The following is a 15,978-nucleotide window of genomic DNA, read 5'->3' on the forward strand; positions in this document are numbered from 1 at the left end:
TATATACTTCTGTGTATGTGTGCACTGGTAGTTTCATTTTTCTGGAATGGAGGTATGTTCTTGGCTTATGTGCACTGTGGTATGCAAATCTTTCTGTAGGGTGCTATAATAATACGCTAAGTTTGTTTGATATATTTCCAATGTATGTTTGTGGTATGTATATTATTTTCTGTTTTGTTGATACATCTGCTGTTAATTTTATGCCACTATGAATCTTAATTTGTTTCCGTTTCTTGTATTTGTCATAGATTTGGCTGGTTATGTTGGATTGAAGTTTTTCTGTTTGCTACATACTTGCGGATCTCCAATTCCTTTTGTATAATGGATTATTGTAATAGTAGATTCATCAGTCTGTTCATCGTCATATGAAAATATGCGTGTTTGTGTGTTTTACGACTACAGGAATTTGCATTAATGATGTTGTGTGTTTTCTGTAGACTTCAAATTGATGTCCATTGTGAATGTTTTTTATTGTTAGGTCCAGGAAGTTGGTCATTTCATTTTTTTCTGTGGTTCCATTGTGAATTTCATGTTGGGGTGAAGTTCATTTAACATTCTGTGTATCTGTTGAATGCCTGTGTTGGAACTGTCTGTTAGTAACAAGGTGTCATCTACATGAAGGTAATAATATGCAATTTTCTGTGCAAGTGTGTTTGTGGGGCTAGAAGAATTTTTTTTGTAATGTTTTTAAAAATATATGACCTATTGTGCCAGCTACACTACGCCCCATGGCTATTCCATCCTTTTGTATGTATAATGCATTAGTACTAAATATTGTAGCAAGCTGTTTTTTATAATATTACTTGATTCTTATACTGAAGTAATGTTGTAGAGATTGGTGTTGTCAAAGGACATGAATTTTCCATTCTTTGGAATTATTATGTATTTTATGTTGAAAAAACCAAATTCACAATCAACACAGCAAAATGAGCTACTAGATGACAAAATGAAACAACAGTACAAGCATCACACAATATAGAATAAAATATTAACCTACAATGATAGATACAAATAACAGGCAAAACTAGATCACTGTACACTCAATAGGGTAAACCAAAAACTCATCACAGTCTGTACAGTAGCAAATAAAGCAGATGAAGGAAATAATTTGGTTGTAGTTGAAAAGCTGCAATACGATTTTCACTGAATTTGAAGGTTGGGGTGGGGGAGGGAGAGAGGACAAAAAGAAGAAGAAGAAACATAATATTTAACCCAAGTACATCTAAACTATATGGCCAACCAAGGATCCAGAAGCACAATTCCCAATATGCCCAGTAATTAACTCTATTATAGATAGCCCAACCTACCTTATTAGTAGAAAGCGGAACATCCTGCCCACAAAATACTATACATATAAAAAATGACTCACAGTGAAGAAACTCAAGAACATTAGCAAACAACATAACCCTAAAGAATTGAAAATTCATGTCCTTTGACATCACTGATCTCTACACCAATATTCCAGTACAAGAAACAATTAATGCTATAGAAAACAACTTGCTACAATACGGAGAATTGCCCACGACAGGAATACAGAACACTGAACTGCTGACACTAGTACTAAATCAGAATTACTTTGTTTTCGATAATTCATTATACATACGAAAGGACGGAGTAGCCATGAGGAGTAGGTTAGCGAAAGCAACAGGTCATATATTTTAAACATGTTAGAACAAAAGTTTTTAGTCCCACAAACATACTTGAAAAGATAATTATACATAATTAGCGTAATGTAGATGACACCTAGCTACCAATAGACGATTCTGACACAGGTAATCTACAAATACATAAAACATTAAATGAACTTCATCACAACATGGACTTCACAATGGAACTAGACAGCAATAAAGGTTCCTGGACCAGACAATAAAAAACATTCACAACAGACATCAGATAACATCATTACAACAGATTCTTGTCATCCTAAAACACACAAAAATGCATACTTTTAAATGATGATAAACAGACGGATGAATTTACTATTGCAGTAATTCACAACACAGAAGGAATTGGATATCCTCAAATACATAGCACAACAGAACAACTTCAGTCCCAACATTGCCAACCAAACCTATGAGAAACGCAACAAACATAATGACATAAAATTAACAAGAGAGGTACCAACAAAACAGAAAATAACATACAAACCACAAATGTATATGTGAATTGCATCAAACAAACATAACACCGTACTAAGGCAAACTACAGTAAGATTTGCATACAGCACTGTAAACATGCAGAGAACAAATATCTACTCAGTAAAAACCAAAATTCCATTGCACATATACCCAAGTGTATATAAAATTAATTATAGTGACTGTGAAAAATTCTACATGAACTAAACAGAGAGAAATTTCAAAATCAGGCAGTGAGAGAATGCCAGAAACAGTGACACAAACCCATCCACAATCTTCAAGCCCATGCAAACAGATCAAAAATGAAATTACAGATCCTGAACATAGCACCAAAGGACCCAATAATGAACTTCTTAGAAGAATTAGATACGAAATTCTTAACACACAAAAGACTTAAAACACAAAAATGATATTGACAACTTTATTGAACAAATTTACAGGCAAAGACAATACCAATGAATATTAGCAAAGAATTTACTACTAGTATGTACAACTCTACAGATGAATTAGCCAACTATGTAACCATGTAACATTGTTGACTTAGCTGTCAGCTGGAGCTGTTAAACTTATGGAAGATATTAACTAGGTCTTAGCAAATATTGCTCAGCAACAAAGTCCTTTGCTGAGACATTACATATCTGTAGAATAACAATTTCCCCTGCACTACACCTATGATGTGAAGCAATATCAGGTATCAGACAGCGACAGCATTAGCGATGTGTTATGGAAAAAAGTACTACGACAGATATTTACAAGATTGTTAATAGTTACAAGCAGACATAGAGTTGTTGATAGGCCCACACAAAAGAAGGAAAACATGTTAAAAGACTCACAAAGGAGCCAGAGCTAGGAGAGGGAAGAAAAAGTCATTTACTGTTTGGTTATGGATAAAGACAGATAGATACGTAGATAGATAGGTAGAGGAAGGGGGAGTATTGTTACAAGAATAAAGTCATGGCAACTTAAGTCAAGGTTCAAATTCAAAAATAATTAAAGATATGCTTAAAAAAGATATTGTGCAAAGACCAGTGGTAACTAATTTAGAAACAAGACTCAAGGAGTGAGGCGGACATAAAACTTGGCTGGAGACCAGTTACAGAAAGATGCAAATAACAGAAAAGATGCAAACAGAACAGAATGAGATAACCATTTTAGTTTTACCAGTTTTGTCTCTTCTGTTATATCCTGGATTTTTTGCTTTTGTAAGCTGGATAGACTGCTTTATTTTTTTGTCTTTGTTGTATTTACTAGAATGCCTCTGTGTTTAATAACACGGAAGTTCCTTTTTTACATCTTCCTTGGTTATTATCTCATTAATTGTTTGTTTGTACAGTATATTTTAGCAAATATCTGTGTATTTCTGATTCTGAAGAGAGATTATTGCAGACCCAGCATAAATAGCATATTACCAAAATGAAATGGTGTGTGTGTGTGTGTGTGTGTGTGTGTGTGTGTGTGTGTGTGTGTGTGTACACCTCATTTTACTTCATTTAGCTCAATAGATCTCTTGTCGTCCACTCCCCAACAGAAAATCACAGTCACACGGTGGGATTCCAACTGTGGGATTGAGACCTAGGAATTCTACAGCAATAGGAAGCAGTGTTATATTCTAGGCCATAGTGACAGTGACACGTGGGAAAGTTCATAAAATTTCAAATTTATAAATGCAAAGGACCATTGCATAAATAGTGATATAAACAAGATGTTCTGAAAAATAGTCAGTGTGTAATGGTGATAAATTACTAAACCTGACAGCGGAAGAGTGAGATATCGGGCCAGAGATGTCAGCAGGTGGCTACTGAAACTGCTATTATTTTGATGTATACACATAGCCAGAGAAAATGCATAGAATAATTTGAATACCTGCTAAGCTGATGTATGGAGCTATAATGAGAGCACAGCTGATACCACAGAGCCACAGCTAAAAAAGTTGTGTAATTGACTTGTAATAAACGACTAAGTGAGGGGTTCTTATTTTAGAATCCATTTAAGATTTTTTTAAAGTGTAGCAGAGTGCAGTTTGAGCTCTGTGTTGACAAGGAACAAATACCTTGTGGTCTGTTTTAATTTATTCGTTTCTTTAAAATATTTGTATGTTGCAGTTTGTTAATGTATTGTGTATTTGAGACAGGACCTGTACGAGTAATATTACTACCTACAGGTGGCAAAAAATATCAAAATCACTATACATTTTGATCGCATGAAATGACACTCTATTAATCAATCTGTTATTCTTTATTAATGACTATGCAAGAGACAGAAACAATAAGAAAAATCATCCTATTTGTTTATAAATTATCTTAATATTTAAATGCAAACCACAACTTTTTTACTTTAAATATGCTGTCTTTTGTAATGTTTCTTTTTAGTAGCATAGCTGGAATATTTATTCATCATGCAGTGATATATACGTGGACATAATAAATGATTGCTCTAAAATTGCACAATTTGCCCAATGGATAATGCTGTAATCTTAATATCATACTTAAAAAGTAATCAGCTCCTGACAGTGTCTTCCTCAGGAGATTCCATCTATTATTACATTTGTATTAAAAATAAACTTGGCTTCCAAAGCTGTTAAAAATTTACAGTTGCAGTTACATTTCAGGTAGAGAAATAAATTTAATAATGGTGGGATGTGACTTGTGGAAAATGAAACAATCTTTGCTTGACACTGAAAGACTGCTTTCATTATTTTCTCCTTTTCTTTTTTCAGAATTATTTGTCTAGTGTTGTCTTCCTTTAGATGATCACTCTCCGTCAGTGTTTTTCAGAGAATATTTTTCATTCTGGACCCACCCAGTTAAAGAGCCAACTTCTGGGACACGGAGAGGCACTCTGGCCCCAGATCGTATTCACCTTGCACACTGGTGTGCCAATTAGATTGGGTGTGATTCTTAACAGGTTTCTCACATCCACTTAGGTAAATATGAGGCCTTGGTTACGTGATGTGCAAACAATTTGAAAAACAATGTCACATTTGACCCTGCAATATGCTCTAGGCATAGAAGGGGTATAGGGATTCCAGGCCCGTGTGTGTGTGTGTGTGTGGGGGGGGGGGGGGGGGGGGGGGGGAGCTGGCAGTCGCTTTAGAATCCCATAGTAATAACGGCCTACACGCCGGTATGTATCTGCCTGAAATTAGAGAAGTACCACACCAGTCCTGACCTGGCATTGTAATGGATGGTTGGATATTTCATTCTGGAAGTGAGTTTCTAGATGATCTATATGCTACCCATCTCCTACCACCTTTGGTTGGCCAATGAACATAACTCTGAATTTTTTTAGGTGTAGTTGTAGATAGAAGTGTGAGTATACAAAACTCTGATAAATGGGGTGAAAATTATCATCATTCACATTTCATATCCCTCATCTTTCTTATTAAACCTCCTTTGGTGGCAAGTGCACTTTCCTCTTTTTGCAAGCCAGATCTCATCCCACATTTTTTTCCTCATTGATCCAGATTTGTAAAAATTACCACGATTCACATTTCATATTCCACTATTTTCTTATTGGAAAAACTCTTTTGGTGACAGGTGCATTGTATCCCTCCCTTTCCTCCTTTTGCAAGCCAGACCTCACCCGACATATTTTTCCTCTCATTGAGCCAGATTTGTAAGGCTATCAGTTAAAAGAATTCCTTACAAATCCTATAAAACTGTACACATAAGCACATTGACAGATGAAACTGACTTTCTCTCTTGTGGTGCGGGGCCTCTGGCTCCCATTTATTGCATTGAGTGGTGTTTTGTTTTGGGTTTGAAATGGTGAATCTACATCTCATTCACGGTAACAAATGGGCAAAAAACATCTGCTGGATTTTGTTTATAATGATCCTAACATTGGTGAGGTTTCTCCTTCCAATTTGCATATGGTTTCTCCTCCTCATCGCTTATGGTCAGCACTCAATAAATGTCAACTTTTGCTTACATAAAGTTGTCTCATAGTTAATCGTTCGTGTAAATGTGACTCACTCTTTCAGTGGTGGCTTGACATCATACCTTGGTATGCAGATTGAATCTATCAGACATTAATATTAAAAACTAATGCCATCCATTTTCTTGTGTCACAGAATTTCTGCGAATCTCTGCTAACTAAATGTTACATTTAAACAGTGCTCAGTAACCTACTGCTAAGTTATTGCCTCTCGTTCGTCTAGTATACAGCACATCACAGTGGAAGCCCTTCCACTACTTCTCATAACCAACATATTGTTGAAACATAAAATAATGTATTAATTATATGCTTTCATTCTATGTCATTCTTAGAGGTGCAACAGGTGAACAGGAAGAATCATTTTGAAAGCTGTGTTATTTTAAAAGTTAAAAGTGATCTCTCCCTTTTAAGTTTCCAGTAATCATGCAATATTTAATTCTGTAAGTTCTTTTTGCTTCATAATGGTGAAAATATGAGAAATAACTCTACTTTTTATTTTTACTGATAACACTTACACTAGCAACCTGCAAATTGTAGCCCTTGTGAGTAATCCTGAATAAACTTTATTAATAGTCAATTTATTTTCCACAACAGTGTTTTTTTTCTTTTCTTAGGTATACTTCAATGGTTGAGCCTTTAATCCCGGATATTTGTGTGTGTTTGAAAGATCCTAGAGAAAAAGTGAGGGAAACTGCTCTTGTGCAGTTGATTCAGCTCTTGCAGCAAGATTATTTGAAGCTGAGGGGCAGCTTTTATTTCAACATTTTCAGTATGCTTTGTGATAAGGACAAAACTATTGTTGATTCCATAATCTATTTCATCACCGAATCTTTGTTAGTGAAGAACAAGAACATACTTTACCAAAATTTTGTTGCTGGGCTCTATTATTACAATAAATGTGAGGTATGTATTTATTGATGAGTTAATTTACTATGCTGATGATTGAAGAGTTATCATGCTAAAGGGGCCGAGAGCCACTTTTGCATAAATTGTGCTTTGTGCTTTATTAGGTGGTATGTGAACAGGGCTTTCACATTTTAAAAGGGCTGCCTTCAGTGATGGCTGATGTAGGTGCTACCAAAGGCCAGTAGATGTCTTGAGAGGTAACTCCTATGACTTGTTCATGCTAAGTGGGGTCAGTGCAGATTGTGTTGTACGAGCTAGCTATACTCAACTTAGAGAATATACCGTTCTGCTTGCTCCTGCCATTTTGTAACCTATCTCTTGTGTGTCTTCCTTGGCAGTAAAATAAATAGTGAAAAAGATATGAACAATTCAGCAAAGGGAAGTAACAGAAAAGCTGGTAACTAAAAGAAAATGTGGCTGAAGATGGGGATGCGTTCTGTTACCGATGTAGTGAACATTATAGCAACAGCTTGCAATAACCAATCTCTCAAAGTCGTTCAAGTGAAAGGCAGTTATTTTATGGATTTTCGGCAAGCAGGTGAAGTGATCATTAACACAACTGAGGTTAATGTAAGTTCTGCCTTGTGGATTAAAACCACCACACCTAGAGTAATTCAGATAAAAAAGACATTTGGCAAAATAAAGGGTTGGGAAATGATGAGAATGTTGGACAGTGAAGTGAAGATTTCAACTCGCTCACATTCAGTGAGGTTACTGGTGAAAAGGATTGTATTCAGAGAAGAAGATACGCCTCAAAAGTATGATGGAATACCTACCTGAGGTGCACAAACAATTACGTTCTTGCTAACTGAATAAAGTTTATTCTCAATAACCTAAAAAGTATATTTTGTTACTTTGTACATTAGCATGATGACTCTTCACTTACAAAGAAAATACTAACTTTGATCAGTTTAGTTCTCTCATGAATTTTGTGCTGCTAATTTCCTCCAGTATTATTTTTTAAGTATTTATGTTATGATGAAATCAGATGTAAGGATCATTTTTGAGAAGTCAGTCAGCACAGCTGACAGTTTTCAACATCGTTGTACAAATATAATGTGTCTTTTTTTAGTTTCTGAAACATATGCTACACAAACTACTAATCTGAAATCATTGATTAGAATGATCATACTTTCTTTTGTTCAAAATACTACATAAGATACCCTACTGTACTTCATATTATTAAGAAGATATTACATTTTTGTTATTATTATTGAGTCACTAATTTTATTGGGACATATGGCAAACCTTATCTTTTTTTTAATAAATGTTGATGACTTTTTCCATTGCAAAAGTAGTAGTTTAATTTCCGTGATGCATATTTCTCTATTCTGTGTCATGTTTTGAAATGTCCCTCTATATCAAGACTGGAACCTGTGAAAGCAGCGAATAATTGTTATTAGAACACATCATATCTACTCTGTTACTTTTGCATGTTCACTACTTTAGAGAAAAATATTGCATTTGGTGTTTTTGTTGATTAAACTAAAGAATAGCAGACAGCTGACACATAATTTTATTCTTTTTCAATGCTTAAAGACAGAAGATATGTTTATGAGAACAACACAGACGCAGAAAGAAGCCGAGGTTTTCGATTTATCTGGTGAAGATAATGCTGAAAAGCGCATGACACTATATAAATTTATGCTTGAACACATGACTGATGAGCATCGTTTTAAGATAACCTATAAAGTTTGTATGGACATTCTTGGTACGTGTTTTACATTTTTCTGTTTTCTTAATTAATTTTGAAACTTAACTAATCAGCTTTTTTCCAGTAATAACTGTTTTTCAGCATTCTTTGTGTTGTGTTCTCCTTTTGTACACATGGGTGGACAAAGACACATACCTTTTATAGCTCTCCACTGCTGTGACAGCAGGAAATACATATGGAATTATTTATACAGATATGACTCTTGATTGTCAAGCATACTAAGAACCAACCAAAGATTCTGAGCTGTGTGATATGGCTAGCCTTTAGATCTTGTACTCTGTGTTCTAAATGCAGCTACTACAAACACTTGTCCATGGACGCAACTTAACACACTGTATAGCAGAAGTAGAACTCGAACTCAACTCCAGATGGAGCTTCTTGTTTTAAAAGTGTACTATACAGGCAGTGTTGTTGGCCTAAGTTGATAAACTTCGTGGTTAACCAGTGGAGGAACTACAACCTCAAACTAGTGAACAACAGGTTATGGAGGGACCGAAGATAACTCCACACCAGAAGAACAAAGTAAGGAAAGGTGTAAAAGATCCAGATAAATGGAAAAAGACAATAGAGAGGTGGAAGCTCTACACATCAAAGACTTGCAAGAGTACCACAGTGCCTTCATTCTGATCAAGTTTTTAAGTGTAATCAGCTTACAATGCAAGATGTTCATAAGTTTCATGGAAGCTTTTATTCTTCTAAGAATAAAATTGATCAGGATAACTAATACTTAAATATACTGAGTGTGAAACGCCTAAACGGAGGAGTGCTAATGAAGATGAATGGAAACAAATCACTGAAAATTGGAATCGCTATCTGATCCCACATACCAAAACTGGAAACACTTCTTTGGTTCGGGTCTGTAAGAGATCCTTTTGTGACATACTTGGTGTTAGTGAGAAAAGAGCTCAACGAGAGTGTAAGATACATTTCCACTCCATAAATCTAGCTGTAGAGAATAGAGGAGGAGACCATAAGTCTAAGCTGTTTGAGGCTAAAAGGCATTCTGTAAAGTTATTTATAGAGAGCCTCTGCCCACTTGAAAAACATTATTGCAGAAAGACCAAATTACAAGACAGTGTTCGAGCTATCTTTCAATGAGTAAGTTTCACAAGGCTTAAAATTCAAGAACAGAAAGTTATCTTCAGGTTCCATATTCATATTTTTATGAAATATTTGTCAAAGATTATAACTTAAGCTTTGGCTCTCCTGCTGCGGACAGGTGCCCCAAATGCATCCAGTTTCAGTTGAAATTAGACAGCGGGGACAAATCAGTTGAAACTGATTTCGATCTCCACAAAAAGGGAGCAGAAGCATTCTTTAATTTACTGAAAACTGAAAATGAAATAACCCTTCCTTTGCCAAAAGAATTTAGTTTTGCCCAAAATCCCTGACTAGGCAGCTTACTATAGTCGACAGTTCTATTTATTTAACTTTACTATCTGCCAAGGTACATCTAAAGATAAGCAGACAAAAGACTGTGTTTTTATATATCACTGGACAAAATTGGACTTAAAAAAAAGAGGTTTGAATGAAATTGCATCAGCAATTTTTCATAGGCTAAAAAATACTTGCTTGGAAGGAGTGACCACTGTAAGGCAATTGCTGATGGTTGTGGAGGACAAAACCGGAACAGTTCAATGATGTTTAAATACTGGTTGGTAAATGAAGTGCCGCCAGATATTAAAGACATTGTTTTAGTATTCCTTGTACCAGGTTATTTGCATGTGCCACCTGATTGTGTATTTGGTAGAACTGAGAAGGAAATTCAAAATTATGACACTATTATTAAGCCTGAGAAATACATTGAAATCTTTAAGGAATGTGGAACTGTTTTCAATATGACTGAGAGCTGTAATATTTTTGACTGGAAGAATGTAAGTGAAAATTACTCAAGTGCTAAAAGATTTATTATAACACTAGGCAATGCGCTAACCTGTGAAGTACTTGTTGCAGGAGAACCTTAGTAGAACACCAATCTCGGAAAGGTGAAAAAAGTACTCAAACCTGGATTTAAAGTTCAAAACTTTGAACTACCATTAGTACTACCTTGATTAATAGAAAAAGAGCTGAAAGTGAAAGATGTCAACAAGCTTCTGACTCTTCACTTTGGGGAACACTGGGCTCAAAATGAAGACACGGCCTTTTACAAAAATATTATATTCAATCCAGTACAGAATAGAACTGAAAATCAATATGATGGCAAAAATGCCGGTGGAGACATAGATGATGAAAACGGCTTTTCATTACTTCTCAGCAGTTAATAGGACAAATCCAGATTTAAATAAGTAAATGACTACCCTTAAGACACTTTTAAAATTATGTTTTCTGTAATGTGTGTAGGTGTAATGTAATGTTATTTTTTGATAATTTTCTGCTAAATGTATGTTTCTGTGTGTTTCCCTAGCTTAACCAGAAATTATTTCAGTTGTTTTAAAAATACCTACATAAGCCGTTTCCACAAAATTTAAATTATATACATTTACTAAACAAACATTGTTTATAATTTTTCCCCCTATTTTCTTTTTCAAAATGTCTCTGCTCCATATTTTGATTCCAAAATGTCCCTTATCCAAGAGTTTTTTATTTATAACAAAATTTTGAAATAAGTTATTTTTATGATGTTTTTTTAATAACAAAAAAAGGTAACTAAGAAACATGCAAAAAAATTTCAGGTTTATACATGCAACAGAAATTGTTAAATACATTTTTTACTAAGTACAGAAATTTATGCCGATTGGATAAAGTGACTCAAATATTACCTCCCTGATTTTACTTTTAGTAATTCATGGAATTTTACTCAGGATGTATATGATTTTGTCTCTGTCTTGGCTCATACTCTTAACAAAGTACTTGATTAAACCTAGTTTAATATGTAAAGGAGGAAGTAAAAACCTGTTAGAATCTACCAGACGAACTTATTGAATGCAATTTTTTCCTGCTTCCAAAGATTTATGAAGTAGCCAGTCTTTTTTTGCGTAAAGGGAAGCCTTGTCTCGGCTATCACACTCGCACCGAATGTAGCAATATTTTGTGTAGTTGAGCTACTGCATAACTGATTGGAATTGATAGCAACACATTTCCATTGTTCACTAACACAGCTTTCAGACTTGGTTTTGATGTGTCTGTGAACAGTCAACTGTCATCGGGATTATGTTCTATGTCAAATTTACTCATAAGACCAGTTACATTTTTACTATGCACTAGATCACTTTTTGGTGAAAAATAATCTTCCAGAGTCTCTCAACATGTCTGAAAAAGAGATACCTCTTAACATCTTCAGCAAGAGCTCTCCACTGCTTGAGTCTAAAGGCCAACAATTCTGTGCCACTGTTTGACAATCCCAGATCCCTTACAAGATTATTTAGTTGAGTGATCAGATGGCTATTAGAGTATGAAATGTTGACTGTGAACTCAGGATCAGTGGATGACAACAAATCTACAACAACATTTGGCATGCCTGCATCAAGTTTGTGCGGGTGTTGCTCTTTCTCAGATGAACCTCTGGAGTAAGATGCAGGAGGTTGTGGAACAGGTAGTGTGTAACCTGTGTAAGAGTCCTTACCCACAATCTGGGCGCGCAGCTGTATGGCGTGCTTCAGAAGTTGCAAGATGCCAGCACCTGCAGAGGTTTCCACTCTCGTATGCGTGCACGGCCTCTCTGTAGAGCGCTCTTCTGGCTGGCTGATGGCTTATAGAGTTGGGCCCAGCCAGCTTTGTTCTCAGTCCTATAGATTATCATTTATGTCCTGACTGGAAGCCACTTTCTAGAATCTTGGAAATTATTATTCTTTTTCTTCTGACTTTATCCCATACCTACATTGGGTCAACCTGTTAAATTTTGACTTGGCACATCAGTCAAATAGGATGATCGGATAACCTTCCTGTTGCCACCCTTTCCTTCCATGAGATGGAAACTGTGGTACCTCATCTGCTTGCGTCTAGTGTTAGCCATGTGAAAGTGTGAGAATGTGTTCAAAATGTTAGTGAATCCTATAACAGGTGTGACACGGGTATTCACCAAGCTGGACATGGGAAATCACCTAAAAGCTACATCCAGGCAGGCCAGCAAACTGACTTAATCATAAATCCGCTGGCCAGATTCAACCCACGTCTAGTGTGCCTACATCAGCCCCGAAAGCGATGTTCTAACGTGCGCAGCTGTTCTGGTGCCTTTAAGAGGACGGTTATGTATCAGATTGTACTGAAATTAAAATGTTTCATATTTGAATCTTCTGAGAGTAAATTATATATTCCTACTCTCCAGAATACTTGGCAAGGTGTTAGGAGGAAGTATCAGTGTGCTGCAAAGTGGCTGGTTCGCCCATTTTTACTTACTGATCACTTTTACTCATAAATTTGACATATACCTCAGGTTTAGTCTTTGTTATTTATGTTTTACATTTGTTTTGCCTTTATTTTTGTTACAAATGCAATGTTTCTTTTGATTTTATGCGCCTTTACTCCCTGTCATATGGAAGTATTGAAATTAGAACACACTCTATCATTATGCACCATTCAGTTTAAATAATCACGATTATTTTCGTAAATAGTAAAAAGTGGAGGTTCATTGTGTGACTTAAATACAGAAACTGGAAAAAGCAAGATAAACACTTGCTTTTTACACAAAAACAGAAGTCGTCGTCAGACATACAGAGTGTATTGCAAGGACCTTATATTCTGTTCACTGTGTGCAACGACTACATTCATTACCCTTAAAGTTCTATTAATGAACAGATATAATAAAAAATGCTAATTTGAAATTGTTGTGGTGTCAGTATTATGCAATGCAGCCACATGTGGCTCTTAGCTGCTAAGCGTATAGGAAGACTTTCCATAAAGTTGTGATGAATGTCAATCCACCTGCTTCCTTTTCAGCAGATTTGCAAACCATTTTGAATTAGTATGGTCTGGTTGTCAATGCTGTAAGTCACCCTATAGAGTTACTTCAAAGATCAGAACATGTGACAACTCGCAAAGCTATGTAATGCCTCAGTAAAAATAATGTGAAATTAGTTTCCACTGAAATAAAAGAACAAAATTAATTTAAATGAGTGTGTACTATTGGCATTGTTTTCTTTAAAATGCAATAATGTCCTTTAATTTACTTACACTGCAGTCCGAGTCATGAATGATGGGCAGTTTGCACAGGTTGTGGCACAGACGGGGTTCGCATCATTGCCAGTTCCAAGCAACAGTTGTGGTACACCCATACATGTACTTTGTGCTTGAAGAAAGCAAATTATGTATCTCGCTTGCTTGTGTAAAATTTGTCACATACCGCCATTACCAGAGAGACAACTCACAACAAATGAAATAGTCACTAAATTACTTGCTGTGATCGCAATTAATGCTTGCATTGGTTGTGAGGTTCACATCAGAGCGCACAGAACATTACTGAACCCTCATCGGTTGTTGGAGAATATGTGCCATCTATGTGTAGAACAAGCCAAAACTCGCCACCATCATTTGTGACTCCAGCTGTAGGCTATTCCAGCTCCCACACACTTTCGAGGCAGATGGGTGGACATGGCCACAGACAGCGGTGATATGTGGGTAGTTCTTGCAGTCAGGCCATAGCGTATGCGATTGTACTGCACTAACTGTAGGCAAACAGGTGTGGGTGGCCAAGCAGCTTGCACTGGCACAAAAATAAGCAATGGGGCTGTTTGGTGGCTAGCATACACTATCTGCACCTCCTAGAAGAGGCGCCTTGCCTGATACGGCAACGTTGGAACAGCCTGGCTTATACCATAATATTGCAGTCTGTCATGAGATGCAGCTAACATCCACTGTTGTTAATATCAGTTAGTCACCTGCTTATACAAGTGTGTCAACTGTCTGGTAATGAAACACTGATAAAATTTGTTAGGAAGTACATGTGTAAGGAACAATATACATCATATTATTATAGAGATATACACACATGCTTAACTAGGAAAGTACCGGTGTTAGCCAAGGTATTTGTCTGAAGTTATTTAGGAAATCCATGCTTCTGAATCAGAGGCCAGTGTTTGAACCAACACACTACTTCATTTGGTTTATCCCTAGTTTCCAGTGCTCTTATGTTTATACATACTAAGAACAACTAAGTGATAAGATGAGAAATAGTTATCCACTGTTCATTACCTATCTCAAAATTAATCATTGCATACACCACTTACTCTCACAGATGATGTAGAGATCATGAACTTGCTGCCACACCTCTAGTACATCTGCATGTCTTCCCTTCTGCCTGTCTGGGAATCTTAAGACAACATCCCCTCATAATGAGTTGTGTGTTGTAGAATAGTGTAGATGAACTCTTCGTCCCATGGATCTGTTTCTGTTGGGAGGTTGTTGTGAATGTGGAACATATCAGATTTTTTTACTTACATTAATACAAAATACCACAATAATCTTTGCGTAGATTGTTCTGGTGCATAGTTTTGATTTTGTAAACTGAGCTGTTTGTTGGAGAAAGGGGTATATAGAAGATGGAAAGGATATACTGCTGCTCACCACATAAAGGAATGTTGCATTGCAGACAGGCACAATGGGGTGAGGGGGGAAAGAAGAGGAAGAAAACTAAAATTATTTCTGCTTTTGGACAAAGTTCCTCTTCAGAGCTAAAAAACCCACACACGTTCATGTAAGTGTGTGTGCATGATTGTGTGAGAGTTTTCTAATTCTGAAGAAGGACTTTGTCTGAAAGCTGAAATATTTCTAGCTTTCAAACAGTTGAAACTCCAGGTAGGAATATCAACAATGTAAGAAAAGATAGATCACTACTTACTGTAAAGAAGACTCATTAAGTTCCAGACAGGCACACTTAAAAGACGCTTACACAAATGTTGATGAGATTCACTTTACCAGTAATTTTATGTTTCCATTACAATAAGTTGGCAAAAGTCAAGGTATAGTGTTGTGCATGTATAGAGATGGTGATACTGTTGTGTACACAAGGTATAAAAGTGCATTGCATTGGTGGAGCTGTCATTTGTTCTCAAGTGATTCATGTGATCTTACAAGATCAATTAAAGAAGCTTTTAAGCCATGTACATCTGAGCTACCGAAGCACGACTCATGCCTGGTCCTCACAGCTTTACTTCTGCCAGTATCTCGTCTCCTACCTTCCAAACTTTACAGAAGCTCTCCTGCGAACCATGGTAGAGCACTTGCCCGCGAAAGGCAAAGGTCCCGAGTTCGAGTCTCGGTCGGGCACACAGTTTTAATCTGCCAGGAAGTTTCATATCAGCGCACACTCTGCTGCAGAGTGAAAATCTCATTCTGGAAACATCCCCCAGGTTG

General features: G+C 36.3%; 1 protein-coding gene across 1 annotated transcript in view; it reads left to right on the forward strand.

The window, feature by feature from the left end:
• Window positions 1-15,978, forward strand: part of LOC124605550 (condensin-2 complex subunit D3-like) — a 158,284-nt gene that overhangs the window by 128,707 nt on the left and 13,599 nt on the right. The window contains exons 8-9 of the mRNA XM_047137307.1: window positions 6,686-6,974; window positions 8,517-8,688. Coding sequence (XP_046993263.1) covers window positions 6,686-6,974; window positions 8,517-8,688 — 461 coding nt within the window. The remainder of the gene's footprint in view (window positions 1-6,685; window positions 6,975-8,516; window positions 8,689-15,978) is intronic.

This window comes from Schistocerca americana, chromosome 3 (genome assembly GCF_021461395.2).
Source record: "Schistocerca americana isolate TAMUIC-IGC-003095 chromosome 3, iqSchAmer2.1, whole genome shotgun sequence".
In the NCBI taxonomy this organism is placed as follows: Eukaryota; Metazoa; Arthropoda; class Insecta; order Orthoptera; family Acrididae; genus Schistocerca; species Schistocerca americana.